Raw genomic sequence first — 24,345 nt, forward strand, 5'->3', positions numbered from 1 at the left:
TTCTCATTCTTATCAGATATGGCAATATTCTTCTTGAACATATTTCACCAGCAAGTTTTCCGTGACCTCTATTGACTTTCAATGCGACTTGAAGATTATGATTCTACAATGTTTTGTAGCCCAAGCATACAAAGTTTCTGTATGGGGCAGCTAAATCTGGGGAAACTCCGGGGAAAGGAACCGTTAAGACTGCCAGCTGTTAAATACTTAAATAAATAGAGAACGATCAATAGGATTGAGTTTATAATGGGAATTTTTGGGACCACCTTTTTTGATAATTTGTCATTATTAATATTTTTTTTTCTCCGTCCCTCACGTAGGCTATTGCTGATCTGCATGCCCGGGTGATTTGTTACACTGTATGCGCACGAGCGCAAAGCTACGCAAATTCGCGACTTGGAGCTCTAGTACTAAACTAACTGCACATCAAAGCCATGGCAAAAAGGTATCAATTTGTGCAGTCCCTAGAATACCATCCATATTGCGGCGTTTAACAGCCCGGCACAAGTCCGGCTGTGGAGAGAGCTGTTCCTGAACCTCGGACTTGATGCGACTGCGGAGGCCAGTCCGAACCCCACCGAAGACGAATGATGATATTGCCCTATATGAACCAACTCGCTCGAGCCTGAGTAGAAAGAATTCGTTTTATATTTTCTCAAGGGTTTTTTTTTATAAAAGATTAGCACCATGCATATCCTTATCACCGGCGCTGCAGGTTTCATCGGTCAATTGCTCGCAACAGAGCTCCTAAACGACCCTTCTCATCAAGTTACATTGACTGATATCAACGAGCCACCCATTCCGAAGGATGTCAAATATCCCCAAAATGCACGCAGTATCACCTCAGACCTCCTCAAAGGTGCAGATGCTGTCGTGGACAGGTCCCTAGACGTTGTTTATGCTTTCCACGGTATCATGTCGTCCGGCTCCGAAGCCAACTTTGATCTTGGCATGAGCGTCAACGTTGACGCCACTCGTGTCCTACTGGAAACTCTTCGCAAAACCTGTCCCGGTGTCCGGGTGATATACTCCTCTAGCCAGGCTGTCTATGGCCAGCCTCTTCCCGAAGTGGTGGACGACAGCATCATTCCTACCCCCCAGTCATCCTACGGTGCAGAGAAGATCATCTGCGAGACGCTCATCAACGAATACACAAGACGTGGGTTCATCACTGGTTTCACCCTTCGCTTCCCAACGATATCCGTTCGACCTGGTCGTCCCACGGCTGCGGCCTCTTCGTTCCTCTCAGGAATGATCCGGGAGCCTTTGAACGGAGAGGAGTGCATCATTCCGCTTGAGGACCGATCATTCAAATCATGGCTTTGCTCCCCGCGCACTCTCGTCTACAACTTAGTCCTCATGCTCTCACTACCGGCTGATTCAGTTCCTCCCTATATTCGTCAGATCAATGTGCCGGGGATCTGCGTTACAATTCAGGAAATGATGGATGCTCTGGCAAAGGTGGGAGGGCAGGACAAACTCGCGCTATTGAAAGAGAAGGATGATGCCAGTCTCAGGCCAATCCTAGAGTCATGGCCCACGCAATTCGACAACAAGCAAGCCATCTCATTGGGCTTTAAGCGTGACTCGTCGTTCGAACAAGCAGTTAGGGATTACCGGCTGGAAACAACCCAGTAATGAAAGCTTATCGCGGAGGATGTTAAATTTGATATGATGTTCATGCCATTTTACCCGATGCAGTACACTTGCTATAGAACATAATTAGAACAATGAAACAAGTACCATATCCATATCCCCCATGTATCCACAAAGTCGCGGGGCAATTATAGTCGAAGCCCATTAACCCATTGGCTCTTCGATTACTTCCAGACCTGAGATCATCTTAGCATGTGTTCTATAGTGATCAATAGCTTTCCCAAACCTGTCCATCAATCGCTACTAAGCGATTGAATAACTGGTTCCTCGTCTTCATAGCAGTAAGCTGATAATGCTGTTTCTTTTCGTCCTTCCCAACAATCTCCAATCCGTCAACCACCTCTTTACTCCCCACCGCCCATCCGGCAGCTAACTTCCCCTTCCATCCAAATCCCCCAATCTTCCGCAGCTCCCTAATATCAGTTACAGGCATACTGAATGATACGGTCCCCTTTTCCCTACTCTCAAGCCTCTGGTCACCCGACAGGGCACTGGGATCCGTCGTGAAATACATCACCGGCGGATTAAGCGCCGAGTCGATTACCACAGCTCCTCGGCTGCCCTTGTACCGAGCGTCAAACTGGACCGGTCCTGAAGGTAACGGCCTTTTTCCTTTCCTGCTGAGAATTCCAAGTCGGGATTTAGCATGCTCGGATCCTGCAGCTGCCCGGACCCGGTCGACTGCAAGTTTGCTTTCAATGCCCGTTGCGGTTGTTCCTCGGAAAAAGCCGACGATGCGGGAACCTATTGTTTTCTTGGGCTTGTTTGCTTGGGAATTTTCCTCTTCCTCCTGTGCTTGGGCTAAGGGGTCTGGTGCAGCTGCTTGTGTTATCTCTCCTGCCGACGCATCCAGGTTGACTTGGCTGGGGTTAAGTGATGTAGGGTGAGAGGGCGCTTTATCTAGTGAGTCTGCAGCAGGTGGTGGTAGGGGGGCAGCATTTTTTTCGCCGATGCGGAGGAGGGTTAAAGTTAGTTGAGCGTTTGTAGGAACTCCTTTTAGGAGGGAGCTGGTGGAGTAATCAGCGAAAAGTGATGGTTAGGTTAGCTCCATGAGGAACTTACTTTTCCAATTCAAGGAGCTTGATCCAGCCTGGGTATTTGCGATTCAAGTACGCAGTAAGACGAGCAAAAACCGGGTCTCCAAAGAAACCAAACCCTGCCACGAAAGTACCCATCTTGACAAAGACGTAGCTGGAGGTAATAATTGACCCTAATAGCCCAAGTGATAAAATGCTCGCTAAGCGGACATACGGGGTTGTAGACGAAAATGGTGGGGTTGGTGACAGGGCACTATCATTCCCACGTTAGAGATATAGTCCGCTCAACTTTTGAAGCGGATTAGACCTACTTTCCGAGCTTCTCATAGATATCAATGATATCACTCAGTATACGCATGCCTAGGTTTGCGCCGTTGAGGACTGTTTCCTTCATGGGCTCCCTAGTCTTATCATGAGTACTATCCGGTACTCCCCCGTGGGCTGCTGTTTGCGCATCTGCTGCTTCCGAGACAGTATGCATGGCATCGGGAACTGAGTCCTCCATGGGAGCACCTTCAGGTGTCCCCTGGTCATGTTTGCCAGCAACACTTCCCACTGCCACAGTCGCTGCACTTGTGATTAAGTTACTGGCCTCTTGTTCAGCAGCCTCGCCTTTCATTTTCTCCGGTGCGCCGGTGACACTATCGTGAGAGCCTAGCACACCAGCTTTGGGCTTCTGTACACCTCCGGTATTGCTATCAACGAGAGCGATAGGCGCAGGTGGGAACAGCCATGTCCGGCATGGAGGGTAAACGACCAGTGTAATTAGAAAACAGAATATTGTCGGCACTAGGAAATCCAGGAGCCATGCAAGGAAATATACCTAAAACGCCATACCGTCAGTCTTGAGGAAGCAGTCACGTACAATCTAGGTGAAATCATACTCCGCAAAACACTCCTGTCCGCCGAGGTTCCCTCCACGAACGTAGTCTGACAATGTGCTTGTAAAATGCAGTCAATGACACAACAATCGTTGTATAAAAACGCTCAAGAGTCGCCCGCAATTTATCTGGGGAGAAGTGCTCATCTTCGGCACGGTTGAGATCTAGCCTTTGTAACGGAGCATCTGGCACGGCCTTCACATAGTATATTTGCTGGCCTTTGTCAGCACTGGGAATCAATTGGTATCGAATGGCATACCTTGTTGAACCGTCTGATAAGCATCCAAAGGTCCTCGTTTGACAGGCCAGCCACGATCCGGCCCTGAGGGGCGTGTTCCCATCCCACATCTGTCACCTCATCGGTATCTCCGGCTTTCTGGGCCAAGCCTTTTTCATCGTGATCGACTTGGGAAAGAGCATGGCTATCTGTAGGTCCAAATGCTTCAAGCTGGCCTTGTTTCTCTCTCTCTTTCAATTCAAGTCTTGATGGACCATTGTCCCAGCCGGCTGTAGGGGCAGGCAGGGGGTCAGTGAAACCTTGTCCTGACATATTATATGGTGCTAACCATCAATGCCATGGAGGACCTTTGTTGAAAAAAGAGAAGGCATGGACCCTCAGTCAAGATCTATAGAACCAATGCCGTGAGGATGACGTCATCCTTTCTTTAAGCGTCCTCCGTCTACTGAGTACACTATTCAGAACTTTGGAAGAGTGGGTCCTGTTGCATGATACAGAGTAATGATCATTTTAATGTAGTAATTGATCCATAAGTGGAGTACTCAGCAATTCATGGCTAATCTGATGTCATTTAGTGCCAGATATATCAGGCATAGATCTGGAAGAAGAGCTCATTGCACCGCCACATAAAGCCGCTTTCAAGCCACACTTAAATCCCAAAATGGAAATACGCGTGAGATCGGATCGCGTCGTCTCTCAGTTTGTCCCCAACTGACTACTGCTTCCATTTTGGAGGGAAAAGCATGGCAGTGTGGTAGGTGTCAAAGGCAAGAGGTGCATGCATTTTTATCCTTTTCTTAACTGCCATCTCAGGTACTACTTTGGCGTAGAGAGAACTGAGTCACATCTGCACCGCTTAGCGTCCAGCCAGGCCAAGGAACTATGAGCGACACATGTGCGAACCCCCTTCTCTTGGGGTGGATCAAAGAATGGCTGGACCAAGCGAAGGAACGTAACAGTAAAGGAGTGACTGTGTCAGTATAACCAGGTTTCGCTTGACGAGTCTGCTGCTGATGCGCGTTGCTCAGATACAAAAAGGCCTACGAGTCGATGAAAGCATGTCCATTAGTCTTTCAACATCCGTCAGAAGCTCAGCAGCTCAATGGCCTTGGCCCTAAATTATGTGACCGATTGACCGAGAAATTAAAAGCTCACTGTGCGGAGAATGGCCTTCCAATGCCTGAGCATCCCAACAACGGTAGGTTTCCTTTTTCTAAATAAACTCTCAACAGGTTTCTAATACCAGCAACTGCAGCAAACGGTAAGAGACAGTCAGGCGAAGGTGCATCAGAGAGTCAACCGGCGAAAAAGCCCCGGAAAGCAAGACCTTATGTGCCAGCGTTACGGTCCGGACCTTACGCACTTCTGCTGGGTCTGGCCACTCTCGATGAAAATTCCTCTCAGGGCTTGACAAAAGCACAGTTGATTGACAGGGCAGAGCCATACTGTGACAGCTCATTCACAGCACCAAGTGATCCAGGCAAGTTCTTTACCGCGTGGAGCTCGATGAAAACACTCCTCCAGAAAGACCTAGTTTATGACCACGGCCATCCCTTGAAAAAGTATGCTCTTACAGAAGAAGGATGGGAGGTTGCAAAGCGGATCAGGAAAACCCTTCCCGAAAACCAAAACACCCTGTCCTTGGGAAATCAACTGGTAAGAGAGCAAAACAATCACCATGTATACTAGAAGTCTAACATACGCAGGATACGTCCGGCGCCCAAAACTCCAATAACAGTGGTCCAGAATCTCACCGTCAAGAAAGCAATGAGGACCTCGAAGCAATCCTCAACCCTCCAATAAACCAAGGAAACAACCTAGAAGATACCACAGTAACACCCATCACCCTACCCCCCGACAGCTTCACCGTCCAGCTGGTCCTGGACACCCGAGAAGTCCGAACGTCAACAGACAGAGACTACATCTCCAACGAGCTCAGTAAGAAGGGCATTAGCACACAAGTGCGCTCACTAGAACTCGGGGATGCAATGTGGGTAGCCAAATTCCACGACCCGAAATTCCTCTCGCAGTACGGTGAAGAAGGCGACGAAGTCATGCTTGACTACATTGTCGAGCGAAAACGACTCGACGATCTTATCGGCTCGATCAAAGACGGCCGATTCCACGAACAAAAGTTCCGTCTCCGTCGGTCGGGGATGAAAAATGTCATCTACCTCATCGAGGAATTCGCCGTCACTTACGAGGCTAATAGCGCCATCGCAATGAAATACCAGGAAATGGTCGCCTCCGCTATCGCCTCAACGCAGGTCGTTAACGGCTACTTCGTCAAGAAAACTAAGAACCTGGATGATACGATTCGCTATCTGGCCCGTATGACCTTTCTTCTCCGGAAAATGTATACACAGGACGCTACCCCGGATTCACAAGATGGACCTCCGTCTCATACCCTCAGTTTAATACCTAGTCGCCAATTGTCTTCCTCGCAATCATATCTCAATGCTCTTACTCAACTTCGAGCCGAGTCCCCCTCTGTTACATACGCTGTAACCTTCCCCACATTTGCCGCCTTGGCTTCTAAATCAGAGTCTCTCTCCCTCCGTGATGTATTCCTGAAAATGCTCATGTGTACGCGTGGTGTGACGGGCGACAAGGCCCTTGAGATCCAACGTCGGTGGCCCACTCCGCAAGCCTTTATACAGGCATTTGAGGAGTTAGATCAGAAGGGCAGGGAGACTATGGTTTCTGATCGGCTGTCGTCAGCTGTGGGGAGGAAAAAGGTGGCCAAGGTGCTTAGTAAAAAGATCGCTGAGGTATGGGGGGAAGGTGGCTGATGCTTTAGATTGCGCTGCAGGTCAGGAGATATAGCAGTTTCAAAGAAATTTTGTTTTGCAGTATGGTGTCAGTTTGATATTTGCCTTTGTAAACACCAGGCTTCTACTAAGTTGCAACTAAGGTCGCTGGCGAGTACCTCATATCATGGTATGCCTTACCAGTTCAGTGCCGGATAGCTGTACCTAAACAAAATCAGAGTAAATTCATGAAAGCAATAAATTAAGAATAAAGCCTATCAAAGACGTATATGCTATAACTGGTATGAAATCATAAAGCATAGCCATCCATAAACAAATCCTGCATCATATAGAATAACATACATCACAAAACCCACAAGCCACAAAACCAGTATTAAATTGACATCGATGCATTATAGCCATATAAATAGTCATTCATTTATCCAGGCCAAGAAGTTTCTTGATGGTCTTCTTTTCAATCCCCAAAGCAAGACTGCTGCAGACCACAGAGATACTACTTAAGGCCATCGCCAACGCAGCCCAAACAGGGCTCAGTCTCCAGTGTTTGTCAGCCATAACGGTCTCGGCCCCGATAACTTTCATCTCATAGCCATTGACAATGGGGTAGAACACCCCGGCGGCAACCGGTACAAGACAGAGGTTATAAACAACGGCCCAACCGAAGTTCATCTTGACGCGGTTGAACACCCGGCGACTAAGTACAACTAGCTGGAGGATAGTGTCGAGTTCCGAGTTCAAGAGGATAAAGCTTGCCGAGTTCATGGCAACGTCCGACCCGGATGCCATGGCGATACTGACATCTGCAGCCGCGAGAGCAGGCGAGTCATTTACGCCGTCACCGACGAAGGCTACGATTGATCGCGTACCTTGCTCGTTTCTCTGGCTCTCGGCTTCTGAGTCGGTTCTTGGGGGGTATACGCCGTCTTGAACTTGACGGACGAAGTCGGCCTTTCCTGCGGGCATAATATTGGCCATGACATTAGATCGGGGGATGCCTACCATGTCGGCGACAGCGTGGGCAGTGGTCTGGTTGTCTCCTGTGCACATATATACGTCGACTTTGCGCTTTTGAAGTTGTGAAATTACTTGAGCAGCATCGGGTCGGATTGAATCGGAGATTGCGAAGATGATTGCTGGGGTGAAATGTGAATCATTTGAAGACCCTGGGCCGACCTTGCGCAATGACAAGATCGTGGTGGATTTGCCTGACGTCTGGTAGGTTGAAAGAAGCATAGAAAGTTGGGAGCCATCGAGACGAGGTAAAGTCAAGCTTTGGAGGAGACGTTGATTTCCGATGGCTGCTTCGTACTGGGCTGTCCTGTTCGATTTGTCGGCCTTGTCCTCCAGAGACACGGTAAACCTGCCCCTCATTCCCTGGCCGGGTCTCTCTTCGATATCAGAGCTGAGTATACTAGCTGACTCCTTGCCACTGCAGAAAGCTGAAACCGCATGAGCAATCGGGTGATTGCTACTTTCCTCCAGTTTTCGGGCAAGGGACCATGCTACTTGCAATTCCTCAGAGCCTGTAACGAGCAGTTTATGGTCAGACACTGTTAAACTTCCTCCTTCCGTTAGGGTACCGGTTTTATCGAATACAATAGCGTCAAGGCGACTCGCTTCTTGGAAAGCTTCCCCTCCACCTTTGACCAATATACCATGTCGGGCAGCAAGTCCTCCTCCAACAAAGAGCGCTGTAGGAGCAGCGAGCGCCAGGCCGCAGGGGCAAGCAACCACGAACACTGCGATTGCAAATTCCAGGCTCCAGAAGGCCCAGCCACCATGTGCAACATCAAGATAGTCATCTGGCAAGGTGCCAGAAACACCCAGCACAAGCCAAATGACGAATGTCAATACGGCTATAAGCGTGATTATGGGAACAAAGTGGGATGTGAGTAAGTCCGCAACTCTTTCCAAAGGAGCGCGTCTGCTCTGGCCCTCACGCACCACGGCGATAATTTGATCCAGCATTGATGTCCCTCCAACCGCAGATACCTTTATCTTTAGGGGCTGGCCGACATTCACAGATCCTGTGTAAATAGGATCACCGGCGGACTTCTTCACAGGCCGCGACTCTCCTGTCAATGAGCTTTCGTCAAACTGATAAGTGTTGGTATCGACAACTACACCATCAGCAGGGGGTGAAGCTCCATGAGGTATGCTAACAATGTCACCGACGTCCAGCAGCTCGATATTAATCCTCTGTATCTCATTTTCTCCAGAGCTAGCTCCAGCATCATTTTGCTCCGCAGCACGCTTATTGACAATCAGCAACGCCTCGGAAGGCTTCAACTTACCGAGTGATGCAACTGCATCACCAGTTCTCGCTTTGCTGTATGCTTCGATAAATCGACCCGCTAGAATAAACAACGTAAGGAATACTACTGAGTCAAAGTAAGTCGTGCTGTTGTTCATTGATGAAGTTCCCACGACAGCATCAATTATCAGAACGGCCAATGAAGCGATATAGGCCACGGTGGTTCCGGCAAATATCAAGAGATTCATGCTACCAAAACGGTAGAACCTCCGCAGAATAGGCACACGGCTTCCGGGTCGCCAAAGGGAGTATATCTCCTTTGCAGCTCGCACGTGGAACAGGTCAGTACCATAGAACATGACGGGAGTTGTCATGATGAAAAGAGACCATTCCATCCGAGAGACACTCCCAGCCCACATTGGCTGCTCCAAATACTTTCGGGTCGGGTTGTTCGACGACACAAGGCTCATGAACACTATCCCGATTAGAAAGGTTGGAATTGCCACTAACAAAACGAAAAGGAAACGGGACAGCAGCCTACGCCTCTCGTACAACTGTATTGCTCGTGATCGGTCTTCTATGCTGGGAGGGTGGTAAACGGTGACTTTGAAAGCATCATGAACTTCATCGATGCGCTGAAGTATAGCTCTGATGGTAAGAGAGGGAGGGCGAGGAGTATAAGTGACTTTAACAATGGGGTTCTTGACAGATAGTGTATCATCAAGCTCAACACCAGAAAGCTCCTTCAAAGAGTTAAGAACCTTCTCTGGGCAATGGTGACAGAACATCCCCTCCACTCGTATTGCTACGGTTCTTCTTTCGATCTCATCGCCATCTTGACTTTCCCCAACCTGAGGTAGGACACTGGTGACCGAGGCGTCGTATCCTAGATCTTCGATTTTCTCCACGATGTCATCAATATGATCATGTCCGTCGAACTCTACCTTACCGCTATGAGACAAAAGATTAACTGAAACCTTTGTCACAAAGGGGAGTTCTTCCAGTCCTCGTGTAACACTCCCGGCACAAGAACCGCACGTCATGCCACTGATAGCAATTTCGGCGACATAAGAGGATAGGCTCCGGCTCTGTGATGAAGTCACTCCTACTTGTTGTACTTCATCGAGAGAGGCTTCAAAGCCAATATCCTCAATATGCTCAATCACCTTTTCTATGTTTGACTGGGGTCCGTTATAGAGGACTGTCGCACTATTGCTGAGAAGATTGACAGTGATGTCCACGATGAAGTCGAGCTGCTCAACCTCATTTGTGACTGTATTGACACATGATGCGCAGCTCATGCCTTCAATGCTTATACGGGCATTGAACCTTCCATCACTGTCATGTGGTTGCAGGGATTTGGAATTTTCCGCATAATTTCGGGGTACCAGACTCTCAATTTCCGATACTTCGTCACTGAGGCCAAATAATTGACTATCCTTCTCATTCCTTGACCAAGTAGGAGCCGTCTCTGACAGGTCTCGCAACTCGGATATTCCTTGCCGTTCCTCTTTCCGGCAGGCATCGCAATTTGCAAGGTGTCTATTCTGCGTCGAGCAGCCAGAATATGAAGCCTGCTGTGTCGCAAAAGGCACAGAGTCTTTGGAAAGCCACGAAGTTGTGCTAATGTCAGATACAACCATGCCTTTTTCATCACAAGTCGTTACATGATGAACCTCGAATGCAGCTTGAATCAAAGCCTGGGCTAAGGTGGAAGGACTGGTCTCTTCCGCATGAGAGACTCGCACCTCATGAGTGAGAATAGTGACATCAACGCCAAATACGCCAGATAGTTCTGAGAGGACTTCCGTGATGTATGCGATGCAGGAAGAACAATGCACGTTACTGACGAAGAAAGTGCTTTTGAGGTGCCTTGAGTCCTGGCCCGCAGGATTTCGAGATGTATGATCTGATGTTGGCGACATTGTATGCTGTTTGGAAGTATAGCGCTGCAGGGCACTGAACAAGGTCTTAAAAAGAGGAATTAGGAAGCATCCCTTGATGAAAGGGTGAATCGCGAAATAGCTAGCTGGTAGAACTGGTAGAACTTGATTCTCTGGGAAATAGGAGAAGGTGTTGAATATCAAGGCAGCTAGTTAAGACGTGCTAGAAGAGGCCAACATGGGGGGAAGCCTGTTGGGTTGAATTGTAACAAGCGAGGAATGCAGCAGTATGTTTCTGGAAAAGTCCGAAGGTGACAGCAGGAGCGACGAGAACATTAATTCTGATTAAATGTTATGTTAAAATGATTAGAAAGGCGCAAAGTAGAAAAACAGAATTAGATATTAATTTCTGGGGAGGCACGCTGGCAATAAAGTACTACACGGAAAGAGGCTGCGTCTTTTGTGCGTGAAGCTGTGGAGAGACGCTAAAGTACGCAGAAATCACTCATTCCAAAGTATGGAACCGCCACAAAGATTGACGAATATTCAGGATGACACCAGGACATCTTTTTATCATTAGTCAACTTCGGTCGAGTGACTTCATCGATTAGAACAGAAAATACTCGTGTCGGTACGTCCGTATGCCTGTTACATACCGACAGGAGGTTGAGCGATAATAGCGTCAAATGTCAAGTCCACAATGACATGCCGTGGCAAATCTTGATTCCAGCCCCAACTGGGAGAGATAAGATTAAATGAGTCATAAAGACTATTTTCTATCAGATTGATAATCACCTCGCCTGGTCTGACTTGTTGACTTGAAGGGGAGAAGAATGATGGCCAGGTAGAGACAACCATATCTGCAAACGGCCACCTTCATGTTGGATGAGCATGAACAGGGTCCAAAGGCTTAACACATAGACAGGCGGACCCTTTTCATACACATGGCATTCGCAAGTCATGCTTCTGGTACATGTTGATTACTCCGTACAGATGAATGTTATTGCCCTAACAATCATCTGGTGAAATAAATTGACTTGACGAACTCGACGGGAATCGAACGGTGGCTCCTCCTGGAAACATGACTGGAATGCCGGAGTCCACTGCGACCACGTGACCCTCCCACTGGACCACGAAGACTTTTTCAACGCGTCGTCGCTCGCACTGATCACGTCGCCATCCAATTTTTCACCCCCTCCACGCATCGCCTGTCGCGTGTCAATCTATTTATTGAAATCGGATGCAGATCTATCTAATCTACTTCGTTTAAAAGATATTTTTTTTTTGCCGCTAAGTAAAGTTGGCGTCTTTTTTTTACACTATTGGACTGAAGTCCCTTTACTTACAAGCACACCTGATATCGACATTTCGACTTCTAAACGTCGACAAATCATATATCCGTTTTTCTCTTACAACCAATTCATCACATCTCCAAGTCCTATCAATCCGATCCCGACCCCCGTTATCAATCACCTCGACCCATTCATAGGAAGCATGTCTCCTTGATCTCATTTACTCTTCTTTCCTCTCCACTTCTGAACCTCCTTACTTTATATATTCCTGCGTCCCAGAAACTCTTTGGAATTGGATTATTGGTGAACATTAACTTATCCTCGAACCACGCGTATCATGTCTACTTCTAGACCGGGAATGCGCCCTCCATTCCCCCCGAAGGCTGGCCCCAGGGCACCGCCGATGGGTCGGCTGGCCAGTCTCAAATCCCCTAATCCTGCTGCAATAAGACGACCTCAACCAATTGGCCGGCCACAACCAGCCAAGCCGACTACTCACCCGAAGACTTCTACATGCCCTAACCCTGGTTGTCCCGCACCTCATATTGTGGAGGATGACGGGCAGAAGGTTTGTTCTGGGTGTGGTACAGTCATCAGCGAGGCAAACATTGTCTCCGAAGTGACTTTCGGTGAGACATCGTCCGGTGCTGCAATTGTTCAAGGTACATTCGTTGGAGAAGATCAGACTCATGTCCGCAGTTATGGCCCCGGCTTTCAACGTGGAGGTGGTGCGGAAAGCCGAGAGATTACTGAGCAAAACGGTAGTCGATATATCAATCAGCTATCCCGTGCTCTGAACATTCCAGAGAGTGCTTCAAAAGCTGCTGGTCAGGTTTTCAAGCTCGCAGTTGGTTTGAACTTCATTCAAGGTCGCCGAACAAAAACAGTGGCTGCGGTGTGTCTCTACATCGCTTGCCGCCGGCAGGACGGTAACACCGTAATGCTCATTGATTTTGCGGATGTCCTCATGATCAACGTGTTCAAGCTAGGTCGAACGTATAAAGCTTTGCTGGAAGAGCTGCGTCTAGGTGGCAATGTATTCCTGATGAATCCGATCGATCCAGAGAGTTTGATTTATAGGTTCGCCAAACAGCTGGAATTTGGAGCTGCCACGATGCAGGTAGCCAGCGAAGCTGTCCGTATCGTGCAACGAATGAATCGCGACTGGATGACCACCGGTCGACGTCCTGCTGGTATTTGTGGTGCTGCTTTGATTCTTGCGGCACGAATGAACAACTTCCGGCGCACAGTCCGCGAGGTTGTATACGTCGTCAAAGTAACTGAAATCACTATTAGCCAACGTCTCAACGAATTTGGTGCAACGGAAAGTGGAGAGTTGACAGTCGATCAATTCCGCTCTGTGCAGCTGGAGAATGCCCATGATCCGCCCTCTTTCACCAGGGCAAGGGAAGGGAGGAAACCGTCGCGGAGTTTCAGAAGAAGACCCACGGAAACCGCAGCGGATATTGAGGGAGATCTTACTGATGTCACTACAACGCCCTCGAACAGCGCTCCCCAGCAGCATAAACGCGTTGATGCGGATGGCTTTGCCATCCCTAGCCTTCCCATCGATCCGGCTTTGATAGCAGCAGATGGCGAGAGACGAACGTCAACAACATCCATCGAGAGCGAGGTTGCATCAGAAGTCAGCGAAAACCCGGGTAAACCAGCTAGGGGCCGCCCTAAAGGTTCCAAGGCACGACCCCTACCAACTCCGACTCCCGATCAAATCGCCTCAGAGGAAGCCCTCGAAAATGAGATGACCGCCTATCTGACAAAAGGCTCCAATATGATCGAGAGTACTACGGTACCAAGGAAAGCTGTGTCCGAAAGCGCTGAAATCGATGAGGCCGAATTTGATTCAGATCCGGAGGTCTCTAACTGTTTACTGTCCCCTGCCGAGGTCGAGATCAAGGAGCGGATTTGGGTGCACGAGAACAAAGACTATCTGCGGACACAGCAGGCCAAGGCTTTGAAACGGGCCTTGGAAGAGGCTGATTCCCAGCCCGGAATGCATAAACCACGCAAGCGTCGTCGCGGTAGGCTAGGGGACGTCACGTACCTACAGGGTGACGGCGAAGACGGTGATGGAAGAAGCACACGGGCTTCTACTCCAGCAGAAGCAACCCGTCGAATGTTGGAACGAAGGGGGTTCAGTAAGAAGATCAACTATCGGTTGTTGGAGTCACTGTTCGGCGAAGAGGGTGCAGATGAGGCCGCCAAGGCGGAAGGAGAGAGAATGAGCCGCAGTCAGAGTGTGGCATCACGGCGTAGCGTCAGTGTTGAACCAGAGGGTATCTCGAGACGTGCTAAACTAGCGACTCCATCAACTCGCGCTAACGCCCCTGGCTCCCCGGCTCCAACGTCCGTTCCCGCGCGTAGTGTCACTGAACATACTCAGCAAATCGGTGTCACAACGGATAAGGTTGGTCAGGCGGACCCCAAGGAAAATGCCGCAGAGCCGGCCACCGATGACAAGAACGGTTATTCGGATGATGAGTACGACGATGATGATGAAGACCCCGATGGTGTGGATGCTGCTCTCGCAGGACACTACGGCGATTACTATGACGAGGAAAGCGACTACTATGACAGTGATTAGTGTGACTAGTATTTATAAAGTTTAATACCGGGTATAGCGAATAGGATAGATACCTTTGGATGCGAGAAATGACAAGCTAGATTTTGGTTAACCTTGAATATCAAGATGATACCGTTCCTTCGTGCAGCCAGCGTCTGATCATGAGCGACTTCCCATCATGAAGAACCTAGGGACATCCAAAAGACCAAGGAATAACACCATGTCCTCCGTCAAGGTCCACATCTCTAACCGTGGCCATGCACGAAATCCCCCGACTCCTTCCCTTCCTGACTCGGAACTGCCATTCCGGTTACCCATCACGTGTGATCGTCGGTTTCCCAAAAGTCACCCATGGTCACAGCTTCATTCCAAGTTCAAGCTTCTACCTTATCACAATTGCCACAGTCGCCACTACTATTGTTGTCACTGTAGACTGATCCCCCTCTCTTGTACCCCATGCTCACTGTGCTTCGGATCCAGTTAAGGATCCAATATGTATCCTTTTAACGTACTCGTATGCTTGCTATATCATTACTAATGTCATCTAGGTAGAAGGCTAACTCTCTCCCATCCACTTCAAGGATGCGCTTGGCCGCAGTACCCTCAGGCAAGGGGCAGTTTGTGACGCAACAGCCCTCCCAGAGGCGCTATTCCTATGCTCTCGGCCGAGGTCATAGCTCTCAAGGGTAGAGTTTACGAGAGTTATGCATTCTCCTTCGGAAAGGGACTTGCGCTGTGCAGCGGTGGTGCACCTCAGGCTGAACCCGGAAGTAATATCCAGTGGAACCCACCATATCCTGCAAGCTGGGTCTATTCACAGGCTTCGAGACTTTCCAGTCCAGACCCCGAATCTGCTGATCATTGGGAATGCGGAGGGGTACCTGCTCCGCAGGCCAGAATGCATGAATCATGATCAAGCAGTGAGAATTATCAAATGCTGCCGATCTACCGGCTGACTCTATCTACTCTCTTTGCCCTATTAAGAAGTTAGGAGCGGAATTTCTCCGGCTGGTATGGGACGCCCCTCCTGCACGCGTCTAGAAAAGGTTAGTATGGACTTTTGATATTGAGGGATACCTATCTATAGTGGGCAAGGGTGCATCCTGCACTGAAGCTCTTTCGTCACCAATACATACGCTTGGATCCACTGCAGATTACATGGAGCTCACTGTGTTTGCATGCTGATTGACAAACTGAAGCATACTAATTTCTCTATATAAAGTCCTTCGGGCAGCTACTTTCCTTACTCCTCGGTCACCTTGTCTCAAACTTGTCCCTGTGTCCTCTTTCACAACATGGTGAAGCTTAACATGTACGGCCGAGGGCTAGGCCTTCGGATGGCTATTATGCTCACCTGCCAAATATCGTTTGTCTTATTTGGTGCGAGACTTCAAACTCATTGTTGTACTGCAGCAAGCTAACTTCTGCGTTGGTCATTTGTAGGTTACAATCAGGGTGTATTTTCCGGAATCGTGGGGAATGAAGACTTTCTCAATGTTGTACATCACCCAGGCTCAGCGGCCATTGGGATCATAGTTGGGATCTACAATCTAGGTTGTTTCCTCGGGACAGGAGTGTGTTTCATGATTGGAGATAGGCTAGGGTTTCGAAGGACAATGTGGTTCTCGATGACTTGGATTGTGGTATGTCTGCACTTGCAACGTCCAAACTGACATAAAGACCGCTCAGATAACATTCCATGCAGGCTGGGGCCATTGCACAAACCTGCGCGTTTTCCACAGCACAATTGCTGGCGTCGCGATTCTTTACTGGAATTGGCACTGGGGTTTTTACCAGTATTGTGCCAGTGTACCAATCGGAACTGTGCGACGCACGGAAACGAGGAATGTATGTATGTAGCCAACCTCTTGCCGTTGGGGTAGGCATTGTTGTTGCCTATTGGTTCGACTACGGGATGAGCTATGTTGAAGGACCCGTAAATTGGCGGCTACCAATCGCCTGCCAGATCATTTTTGCTCTCATTGTGACGGTTATGGTCCTCGGGTGAGTGTGCATCCTACCTAACTCAGTGGTCTACATGCACATGTTATTGAACGCGTATCTCACGTATAAACAGGCTACCGGAGAGTCCTCGATGGCTATACCGGCGAGGTCGTGGAGGCGAAGGCTTGCAGGTGCTCTGTGACTTCCATGATCGCACTGCGAACGACCCAAAAATAATTGAAGAGTCGCAAGGGATAACCAAAGCTATCCAACTGGATATCCTCCGCGGAGAATACAGGTGGTCCCAGATCTTCAAGAAAGACGAGCTGCACACCGGCAGACGTGTGTTACTGGCCTACGGGTTGCAATTCATGAACCAAATGGGAGGAGTCAACATCATAGTCGTAAGTTGTGAAGCCGACAGTATCCGTTTTCCCCCAACATAAACTGATTCTCAACCAGACCTATGTCACTACAGGTAAGGATCATACTCCCCATGCAACCTGAATACTACTGAGGATGACAGTGTTGGAGACCAATGTGGGCCTTGACAAGGAGTTGAGCTTACTTCTGGGGGGTGTGATTCAGGTGATGTTTGTCATAGGTAATCGAGCATTCCTCCTAAACACTGCTTATCTAGAAGGTCTGCTGATCTCGTTACACAAGGCTCGTTCTATCCCACATTCTACTCCGATCGACTGGGTCGAAAAAAGCCGATGATGTGGGGATCTTTCGGGTTATTCCTTTGTATGATGATGATCTCCATTCTTTTGTCTTTCAAGGGTAAGTAAGCCCCCTTGTGATATGGCTGGGCAGAGGAGCAGAGAGCTCACGGTTTGCTAACTCTCAATAGGCACCTCCTTGGAGAAAGCAGCAGCTACCGCATCGGTGCCGTTTTTCTTCTTGTTTATGCTCATCTTTGGCGCGTCCATTAACTGCATACCATGGGTTTACGGGCCGGAGATTCTCCCCCTTCACGTCCGAGCGAAAGGGTAGGCATAATAGCTTCATTCCAACCGGGAGCCCCTGCGGAATTTGTGAAAGCTAACTGAATACTCCCGAAATAGCCAAGCTCTCGGAGTCTCGGCAAACTGGCTGTGGAATTTCTTCGTGGCCATGATCGGACCAACCTTGATCAACGACCTTGCATGGAAGGGCTACCTGATTTTCATGTGCTTCAACCTTGTCTTCGTGCCGGTGAGCCAGAATCGTCCGCGGCCACCTCTTCCATAATAACTAACAAGCATGCTTAGCTTCTTTATTTTTTCTACCCTGAAACTGCCAACCTCACTCTCGAGGAGATCGATTCCCTATTTATGCACAAGAGCCCACAATCGTTGGACTCGTCGGAAGAGTGGAAGGAGCCTATTGTCGTCACCACGAGTGTTGAAACACTAAAGGAATAGGGTACATGGATTACATTATGGGAAGCGTTCGCTACGATGAGTCGAAGATTATGGGTTAATAGAATGGCTTTATAGTTGTATTCTTATAGCGCGCAATATATCCTAAATAGTTATATAGTTTAGCAATGCACGCAGCTGGAATGTTGGGGAGGATGTTCATCGAAACAAATGGGGATATATGACATTTTTATCCGGATCTGCACTCAGCCGATCAATATATTGATCTTTCCTCTCAATACTTACCTATTATTTATTCATTAGATCCACGGCCACCCAAATGTTCTCGATCAACTAGAAAAGCAACTGAATTAATTTTATTTTATGTGTACATTCAATGCCAATGTAGATTAAAAACAAACAAACAAAGTATTTACTAACAAAGATGGAGAGATAGTGAACAAAATATCATTTTGTCGTAAAAGCGCTGCTTGTAGAAATATATATTCATGTACTCATTATACCTCAACCCTTCAATATGAAGCTAATATTCAATTCCAAGCTCTTTAACAGTGGATATGAAATCTTGAAGTTTTAGATATCGCAATGAATATATGTATCCTATGAATAAAAGCGACTCATTAGCCTTATTCGTATTTCTAATATTTTCTGGTCAGTTGCAGTTTTATTCATCTTTTTGTGTTGCCGGTTGGATTTATTCATCTAGGTTAGATTGTTTCTTTTTGGTTCTTCTCTTTGCTTTTACGTTTTCCTCTTCTCTTTTATTTTACTCTTGGATTGTTACTATTTTTTTTTGGATTTCTTTTTGCCTTTCACAGCTCCACAGGTAAGATACTAGTATCGTGTAGTATAATGCTTGTACTAGTGGAGTGCGTAGAGCAACTTAAGTTTGACTTAGGGTGGATGCCCGAATGAGTTGTCAATCATGCCTGACAACACTACGGAATACTTAGTGGGGGTTTTAATTCTGCTAAAAGGATCTGCTTTTCTTTCATGTTCATTCTTTCTTGAATATATTTATTTCTTTCTTTTTTTGATCTCTTATGATATCTTTCACAATAATGGATCGAAATTATGAACACAATGTCAATATGAAGAAAGAAAATCGAAATGACAAACCATGAGCGAACACCGCAAGTGAATACCACCTTTTGCGCCCTAAAAATTTGGAAGAACAGAAAATGATATCACCAAAATCCCGATACCGGATGATTACGTTTTGCCGAAGAACCCAAAAGACAATGAGAAAAGATCTGTGCCGAAAACATTGTTAGATACGAAGCGAAATGTGTGAGCAAAACTCGTCGAAACTTTTTTTTTTGCGCGCGCGCGCTGTCGAAGCCCGTGTCGAGATTTTACGCGTCGATGTCCATGCCCGTCCCCATTCCTACGCTGCCGTTCAGCCCAACGCCCGCGCCATCACTGACGGGCTGCGCCGAGAGGGTTTGTAAGAGAGGAAGGCCGGCGTCCGCAGGGTTCGCCCCGAGGATATTTTGCGTTTGAAGGGGTGCATTATTGACTGATCGGTGCGAGGCATTCAGAATCTGAGTCCCCTCGAAGACAATGGGGTTCGATCGGAGGTTTTGAATGCAGGTTTCCCAAGCGGATGCAACCAGCTGAGCCTGGGTGAGATCGTCGTTAAACAAATAAAAGGCGTTGGAGTTTGCTGGTCCAAAGGGCGTGACAGGTCGTGCAGTCACAAGGTAAGCGTTCAAAGCTCGATTCTTCATAAGTATTTGAGAGTCTAGGAGATATACGGAATATTGTTTGTCGATGTATTTCTTCCAGCCGCGCACTGCGGCTGCCATGTCGCCATCGCCGTCGAACGTGATACGTTGCCAGCTGATACCGAGAAGACGAGTCGCGTCGTCAACTAGCGGCTCATCAGGCGAGCGATTTGTCGCGTCGAGGAGGCGGCGGTTGTCATCTTTGCCGCTGTCCTGTAATCGCTGCACTGAGGAGAGTGCGATATCATCGAGTCTGGGAGCAGAGGGATCAAGACGCTGGGACTTCCGGCCTGAGATATTTGACTGGCCGGATTGAAACGCCTGAGATTGCGACGAGACAGACGGTGCAGCAGCAGTAGTGCTCTCCAGCGTTTCTTCGTACCAAGTGCCTGTCTGAGTCTCGGCGGAGAGAGCCAACCCGGTACGGGGATTCAGAAGAATCATACCTTCTCCATAGATAGGCTCCTCTTTCTTTGCAGGAGCCGGCGTGGGGATGGAGGGTACATTGGGGGCATTCATAGCTTCTTCGAAAGCCGCTTCATCACGCGATCTTTTGCGCGACGGCTTTCCGTTGACAGGCCCAGACACAGCTAGCTTTGCACCAAACGAGGTGCTTGGACCACTCGAGAAAAAAGAGTTTGAGTTTTGGGAGACGGTATCAAGCTTAGAGTGGCGAGGGAACTGAAGGAAGGCGTGTTCCTGGGGAGGGGACAGGACCATGGCAGGGCCGTCGGAGAGGCTGTTGAGCATCATCGGACACATGGTGTTCTGAAAGAGCTGATAAAATCGGAGGCAACTACAAGAAAGAGAATCCGATCTGTTTTGTCAAGTGAGCTAGAACCAACAAGATAGAGCAACCTATGGATCACGAGATCCAAGTCGTGAGAAGAGGATCTATGAGGTTGGCGCAACGAATGCTGACGTTGCGAACAAGGGGAGGAGGGTCGGTATCTAACGAGATGATATGAGATGTGATGGTAGAGCAAGGAGGAAGGATAGATGGGGATGGTGACGATGAAAGAGAAGAGAGACAAAATGATGAGAGGAGGAAGGAAAGGAAGAAGAGAAGAGAAAGAAAGGAACGGAAGGGAAGGGTGGAGAGAAGATGCAGGGAAGGGAAAAACACGAGAGAGAGAGAGGATGAGGAGCCAACAGCGAACCACGGGATGGGAAGGGGAGAGAGAAAGGAAAAACGCGTGAAAAAGAGGCTGACGGGAAGCAGATGATTTGCTTGGACGTTTCGGAGCTTCTTTTTTGGATGCGATGCGGAGAAGGATTTGTTCGCCTCGTTACCGTTCCATACACACCCTGTCGGCCATTTTTCCTGCAATGTGCGGTTGCTGTATACCATACCTTACTGTACAGCTAGCCTTCTCCACCGACTCCAGATCGACCAGCAAGGATGCTGCCATTATTGGACGATTGGGTCATCGCTCTGGGCAACCATTCTGTGGAACCCTGACCTTCAACTCTCCCCCGATTGGCTAGTTTTTCAAGCCCCGTCCGCGCGTCCGGTCGTTCCAGGAACCCTGTCACCATCTTTGATTGCTTTCATTCGTCACTTCCTCACAAGTGGGCCTGGAGTTTGAGGAAGTTTCATGCCAATTGGCAGGAACGGCTGCTCCACTTAGTCTGGGCAAGTTCAATGACGATTTTGGGAAAGCCTGGAAGCCTTGCATTTGTGGCCTGAGGAAGCAAGGCGCTTGGTCCGACGCTCAAGCAGCCCCCCCTCGGCACTCAAGCGAGTCCGGAGATACGTAGCATATTCCGTCCGACTTACTACTTACTAATTTAATTAACAAGCAGAACTGCAACGCATTTGGAATATTTCGATCAAGTCTATTTTGGTAGAAGAAATAGAAGAGAATAAATCTATAGTCACAAGAAGGAATGCGGAACAATATCAAGAGCTAGATAAAAGCAATATCCCGACACCAGAACCTCGTGCTAGTTTAACGTGACACAAATGTTCATCAAATCTCAAACAATACAATGGAATCCTAAGAAGGATTGACACCGTAAACAACAAAAGGTAGGGGGGAACTCCCGAACGAGATCCACAAGTCATATCACGACCCCTCGAGATGACATCCAGTGTTCATCAGGCACAGGCTGCATTCCCTGCATGTGGCCGTACCTCCTGGCACTCCGGGTGTCCATCCCGTGGGACTACTGCAGCTGACAGGCATTATCTTTTAAGCTGCGGGCCATAAGGTTTATCATGAGGCCCACTGTGTAAATAGTGGTATAAATAAGTAAAGAAATGAAGGTTGGTAGGTTTGTGTCGTTCAGTTTCACATGGCACCTGAAACCGCTCCGTGTTCAGGATGCATCCACTCCGTATCTATCTTAGATAGAACACCTCACAAAGCCTGACGGCGCCTTTACGCGTTTCCAGCAGTGGCGCCACCGAGCAAGCCCTTGACTCTGTCAACAGAGCCGCCAGCATAGCTGGGTGCCATGGATCCAGCCAACAGGAAGAAGATGAGGACAATAGCACCGATGATGATGGACTTGCGCTTGGCGGGGTGGTTGGCACCGTATTCGGCCCAGGCACGGTTAGCCTGGCTGGTGTATTCCTTGATCTTATCACCACCGAGCTTGTAGTAGACGAGACCAACGAGGGCAATGGAATAACCGAAGAACTGGGTAAGGGTAACAGGAGTCTGCCAGATCATCATCGACGCAATAACCAGGAGGATATCCTTCAGAACACCGCAGAGGGTCATAACGAGGGATGAGGTCTTTCCGATCTGTAGCCAACAGTTAGTTTGGGCGTAAACACCATCGAAAAGGCTGATTCTTACCAGGAAGACAACCGAAACGTTCAGCAGGAAAGCAACAACAGCGTTCAGCAACAGAGTCCAGACACCCACGCGGTAAACGTGGTCCATAGTGACATAAGGGACCTCCATGAACAGAGCAGTGACACCGTTCATCACAGCGCAAACCGGAGCGAAGTAGTACAGGGAGACGAGAGGGTCCATCTTGTACTCGGCGGAGCTAAGCAGGCGCTGCACCATGACCAGACGAGTGGCCTCGAAGATAATACCACCGATCTGGAACAGAAATCCCGTGAGGACGAACTTGATCTCACCGAAAGATGCGATAATGACACCAATGACAATCAGGGAAACGTTCATGAGCACCTTGTAGTTCACAGGAGCCATTCCCATTCCCCAGGTAGCGAAGAGCACAGCGACCGGAGTCGTAGCCTAGATATCGTTGTGAGCGAGGAACAACGGTTTTGTGATCGAGACGAACGCACCTTGAGCATCTGAATGAATGCAACACTCAGGTACAAGTAGGTCACATTACCGCAAATCAAACTCAAGCTGAAGAAAAGACCAATAGGGACGATAGCGCGGAGATAAACCCGGCCAGTCATCTTAACAGTTTTCCTGCCATCGAGTAAGGTGGTGGTGCGGGCGAGAACTTGGGTCATGAAGGTCGCGAATGCCAAATGCCATGTGGTAAGGATAATAGCTGCCACGATATTAGGATACTGTCTCTGTATACGGGTTGAGTGCAGGAAACCTACGAAAGCCTATATAACATAGGTGTTAGAACTATTCCCATCCTCTGTAGCCACAAATCTCAGGAGTGTACTTACGGAACTGAGCATAATCGAGGATGTGCTTGTTGAACAGAATGACGCTGGAACTCAGAGTAATCCAAACGCTGCGAGAAGATTAGTAAATTCATCTTGTGCAAGACTGAGTTTCCTAAGCCCAGCACTCACGTCACATAAACCGCGGGGTGGAAGGCAGGCTTGGGAGGCTCTGCCCTCTCAGCGGCCGGGTTAACAGTAGGCAGACTAGGTTCCGGGCGGGAGACCTCGCCGGAGGTTCTGGCCTTTTCTCCTTCGGAGCTCATTTTTAGGATACGACTTTGGTCTGATAGAAAACGTTGGAACTCGAAGGGTCGCGGCCGTAGAAGGCTGCTTTGGCTAAATTGCGCGGAGGCCACGGGTGAAGATGAAACGACAGAAGAACTGGAAAGAAAGGAATAAGTTTAGTCCAAGAAGAAGTGAAGAATAGCGTGAATGAATGAACGAGTGGGACAAGAGTTGGTCTGAACTGAAGAATAAGAAAAGAGATGCAAAGAGACAAACTTGGCGCTCACGAAAGAGAGATGGGAAGCATGAGAGAAGGGAGGAGGGAGGAGAAAGTGAAAAGGTTGGGAGCGAAATACGTAGTAAGTATACGTTTTTCTTTTTTCCTTACCCTGCGGATAGGCTGTGATTTACTTTTTTGTCGGTAAGCGTTGCGAAAACGCGGCACGGGTTGATTTATTTGGCGGGATTATTTTATTTTATTTTATTTTAAGGGGGGGCAGGACGAGGCAAAGAACAGGGAAGAGAGGGTCGGGGATCCGCATCGACGAGAAGGAAAAGAGAGATCGTGGCCCGGGATGAGATATGTCGTTCGCTGAGAGGGAAGCGCAAGCTTGCACTTAGACTCCCGTCTTAAGACCCGGTCCAAGGTCAACGCTTACCGGACATAGTAGTGTCCCTTAAACTGAGGCATGCAGCAACCGCATGCAGCACACGCCTTCTGTTCTCTTTCCAGCCATACATAAAGTACTACTACACTGCATCGTAATAATACTAACATACATATCTTATTTCTCTCGCATACCACATATAACATGTGAAGTGGTTCACAATAACCAGCTATTTCATAGTAGTATAGATATTAATAGTAATGACTAACCA

The 24,345-nt window shown here is 48.4% G+C and overlaps 7 protein-coding genes across 7 annotated transcripts; 3 read left to right on the plus strand and 4 right to left on the minus strand.

Annotated features, from left to right (window-relative positions):
• Positions 1-673: 673 nt before the first annotated feature.
• On the plus strand, positions 674-1,638 carry BDV27DRAFT_169314 (SDR family oxidoreductase; the record flags this gene model as incomplete). Its single annotated transcript, XM_032075000.1, has 1 exon — positions 674-1,638. The coding sequence occupies exon 1, from the start codon at positions 688-690 to the stop codon at positions 1,636-1,638; it is 951 nt and encodes a 316-aa protein (XP_031930803.1). The 5' UTR covers positions 674-687.
• Positions 1,639-1,652: 14 nt separating this feature from the next.
• BDV27DRAFT_169316 (DUF3292 domain-containing protein) lies at positions 1,653-4,124 on the minus strand (the record flags this gene model as incomplete). The annotated part of the gene is made up of 5 exons (XM_032075001.1): positions 1,653-2,663; positions 2,719-2,946; positions 3,005-3,516; positions 3,578-3,787; positions 3,834-4,124. The coding sequence occupies 5 exons, from the start codon at positions 4,122-4,124 to the stop codon at positions 1,865-1,867; spliced, it is 2,040 nt and encodes a 679-aa protein (XP_031930804.1). The 3' UTR covers positions 1,653-1,864.
• Positions 4,125-4,694: 570 nt separating this feature from the next.
• On the plus strand, positions 4,695-6,604 carry BDV27DRAFT_142616 (crossover junction endonuclease MUS81; the record flags this gene model as incomplete). Its single annotated transcript, XM_032069973.1, has 4 exons — positions 4,695-4,786; positions 4,841-5,010; positions 5,059-5,468; positions 5,519-6,604. The coding sequence occupies 4 exons, from the start codon at positions 4,695-4,697 to the stop codon at positions 6,602-6,604; spliced, it is 1,758 nt and encodes a 585-aa protein (XP_031930805.1).
• A 199-nt stretch (positions 6,605-6,803) lies between these two features.
• Positions 6,804-11,112, minus strand: BDV27DRAFT_66984 (putative copper resistance-associated P-type ATPase). The gene has a single exon (XM_032077260.1). The coding sequence runs from the start codon at positions 10,760-10,762 to the stop codon at positions 6,998-7,000; it is 3,765 nt and encodes a 1,254-aa protein (XP_031930806.1). The 5' UTR covers positions 10,763-11,112; the 3' UTR covers positions 6,804-6,997.
• Positions 11,113-12,349: 1,237 nt separating this feature from the next.
• BDV27DRAFT_142618 (transcription factor TFIIIB subunit BRF1) lies at positions 12,350-17,943 on the plus strand (the record flags this gene model as incomplete). The annotated part of the gene is made up of 10 exons (XM_032069974.1): positions 12,350-14,267; positions 16,037-16,236; positions 16,299-16,597; positions 16,671-16,941; positions 17,000-17,015; positions 17,064-17,141; positions 17,204-17,320; positions 17,391-17,529; positions 17,605-17,734; positions 17,791-17,943. 10 exons carry the CDS (start codon positions 12,350-12,352, stop codon positions 17,941-17,943), a joined length of 3,321 nt encoding a protein of 1,106 aa, XP_031930807.1.
• Positions 17,944-19,117: 1,174 nt separating this feature from the next.
• On the minus strand, positions 19,118-20,640 carry BDV27DRAFT_67059 (uncharacterized protein). Its single transcript, XM_032077262.1, has one exon. It carries the CDS (start codon positions 20,388-20,390, stop codon positions 19,257-19,259), a length of 1,134 nt encoding a protein of 377 aa, XP_031930808.1. The 5' UTR covers positions 20,391-20,640; the 3' UTR covers positions 19,118-19,256.
• An 806-nt stretch (positions 20,641-21,446) lies between these two features.
• glfB (UDP-galactofuranose transporter) lies at positions 21,447-23,867 on the minus strand. Its single transcript, XM_032065899.1, has 6 exons — positions 23,371-23,867; positions 23,242-23,309; positions 23,170-23,175; positions 22,897-23,114; positions 22,436-22,843; positions 21,447-22,381 (listed from the first exon to the last, which is right to left on the minus strand). Exons 1-6 carry the CDS (start codon positions 23,502-23,504, stop codon positions 22,013-22,015), a joined length of 1,203 nt encoding a protein of 400 aa, XP_031930809.1. The 5' UTR covers positions 23,505-23,867; the 3' UTR covers positions 21,447-22,012.
• Positions 23,868-24,345: the final 478 nt, after the last annotated feature.

This window comes from Aspergillus caelatus (assembly GCF_009193585.1).
Source record: "Aspergillus caelatus strain CBS 763.97 unplaced genomic scaffold BDV27scaffold_32, whole genome shotgun sequence".
Taxonomy (NCBI): Eukaryota; Fungi; Ascomycota; class Eurotiomycetes; order Eurotiales; family Aspergillaceae; genus Aspergillus; species Aspergillus caelatus.

Bases quoted from the DNA above. Each gene is read 5' to 3' on its own strand.
- BDV27DRAFT_66984 (XM_032077260.1), bottom strand. From the start codon at position 10,762: ATGTCGCCAACATCAGATCATACATCTCGAAATCCTGCGGGCCAGGAC.
- BDV27DRAFT_67059 (XM_032077262.1), bottom strand. From the start codon at position 20,390: ATGTGTCCGATGATGCTCAACAGCCTCTCCGACGGCCCTGCCATGGTC.
- glfB (XM_032065899.1), bottom strand. From the start codon at position 23,504: ATGAGCTCCGAAGGAGAAAAGGCCAGAACCTCCGGCGAGGTCTCCCGC. The intron at 23,310-23,370 runs GTGAGTGCTGGG...ATCTTCTCGCAG, and splicing joins CACCCCGCGGTTTATGTGAC to CGTTTGGATTACTCTGAGTT. The intron at 22,844-22,896 runs GTGCGTTCGTCT...AACGATATCTAG, and splicing joins CATTCATTCAGATGCTCAAG to GCTACGACTCCGGTCGCTGT.